At 24.1% G+C, this 1631-nt stretch overlaps 1 protein-coding gene across 1 annotated transcript; it reads right to left on the bottom strand.

The window, feature by feature from the left end:
* Positions 1–206: 206 nt before the first annotated feature.
* On the bottom strand, positions 207–1321 carry EHI_201420 (uncharacterized protein; the record flags this gene model as incomplete). The annotated part of the gene is made up of 2 exons (XM_001914300.1): positions 207–304; positions 379–1321. The coding sequence occupies 2 exons, from the start codon at positions 1319–1321 to the stop codon at positions 207–209; spliced, it is 1041 nt and encodes a 346-aa protein (XP_001914335.1).
* Positions 1322–1631: the final 310 nt, after the last annotated feature.

The raw sequence follows: 1631 nt of genomic DNA, 5'->3' as shown, positions 1-1631 counted from the left end.
TATTCTTATTTCTTTTCTTATTTAATAAAAACACCCTCATTGGGTGTGAAAATTTCATTAAATGAAATAAAATAAATCAACATTGAATTATGTCCATTTTTATTTCACCATTTCATTCATTGGCAGATGAATGAAATGGCTGTTCATATTCTTCATTGATTTGTTTTTATTCTTTTTTAGTTCATTTTCAATTATTCAAGATTGAATCATTTCATTTCAATTACTATGATTCGTTTTGGTGTGAAATGATTTGGATATTCTTTTCCACAAAGTGCATTTGATATTCCGTTATATTCAAATGAATCTTGATAACAAAATGATTTTGTTTTATCATTTTCTTTACAAACACAAATATCACCTCCACATCCAAATCCAAACAATTAACTGTTTGATTACCTAACCAAAATGCACGTTCTGGTTGTTCAATATCAAATTTCTTCATTCCTTTCATTCTTCCCTTTGATTCTAATGAAAATACAAATGATTTTGAATCACTTATATCACCATCAACTTCATCAATTTTAGAATTAACATATCCTCCAAATTTATTTCCTTCTTCATCTTTAATAATAATTATTATATGTTCTTTATTTATTATTCTTTGATCAAATACTGATGTAAGTATATTCCAATCATCTTTATCTGAATCAAATAGTATATTTCCTACCTTTCTATTTGTCCATTCTTCTATTTGTAGCATTTCTTCCATTGTGTTCATTCCTTTCGTTATTCTCAATCTCTCTCCTTCTTGTTTCTTTCTTTCTTTTTCTTTTCTTCTTTCCTCTTCTCGTCTATTCTTTTCTTTTGCTTCCTCTTCTTCTTCTCTCTTCTTTCTTTCTAAATAATCACTGTAATATGTTTGCCATTCTTCTTTCTTCTTATTAAATTCTGCTGTGATTGTATCTGTTTCTTTTGGTTTTCTGAATAGTTTGTCTTTCATTATCATTTCTTCAATTGAAATGATTTTATCTATTAACTCATTCCGTGTTTTACTTAGTGTTTCTTCATCATGATTACATTCTTCTATGATTCTTGACATTTTATTCTTCATTATTTCTATTTGGTTGATTGTTTCTTGACTTTTCTCTATCACTAATTTTCTTCTTCTTTCTGTTTCATCCATTCTATCAAATATTCCTTCTCCTCTTTTAAATGCTTCTGAGTATGTTTCATTATCTTTTATTTCAAACACTTCATTTTTAATACTTCCTAAATAATATTGATAATTCTTAGTAGTATCATCAATTGATTGTTGAATATTTGGAAGTGTTTCTACTACTTCTTTAAACAATTGGTTATTCTTGTTTATTAACTCTTCCATTTTAATTTAATTTGATGTTTATAAGTTCAAAATATGGATGTTTAAATAGTTAATCCACGTTATTAACACCAAGTCAATCATTATTTTAACATCATTCTATTTTAAATAAATGTTATTTTTATCATTTTTACAATAACAATAAATATATAATAATATTAATAATATAATAATAATAAAATTATAATAATGTTATTTTCTATAATTAGCTTATATTTTGTATTTTTAGTATTTTTCATTTTTTAAAATAACAAAAAAAATTGAAAAGAAGAAAATTCAATTCTGTTTTATTTTTATTATTTCATCGTTTGTA

The sequence above is a fragment of the Entamoeba histolytica genome, genomic scaffold, assembly GCF_000208925.1.
Source record: "Entamoeba histolytica HM-1:IMSS scf_1104750517251 genomic scaffold, whole genome shotgun sequence".
NCBI lineage: Eukaryota > Evosea > Mastigamoebida > Endamoebidae > Entamoeba > Entamoeba histolytica.
The sequence above is the reverse complement of the archived record's forward strand: the minus strand, read 5'-3'. Positions and strand labels throughout refer to the sequence as shown.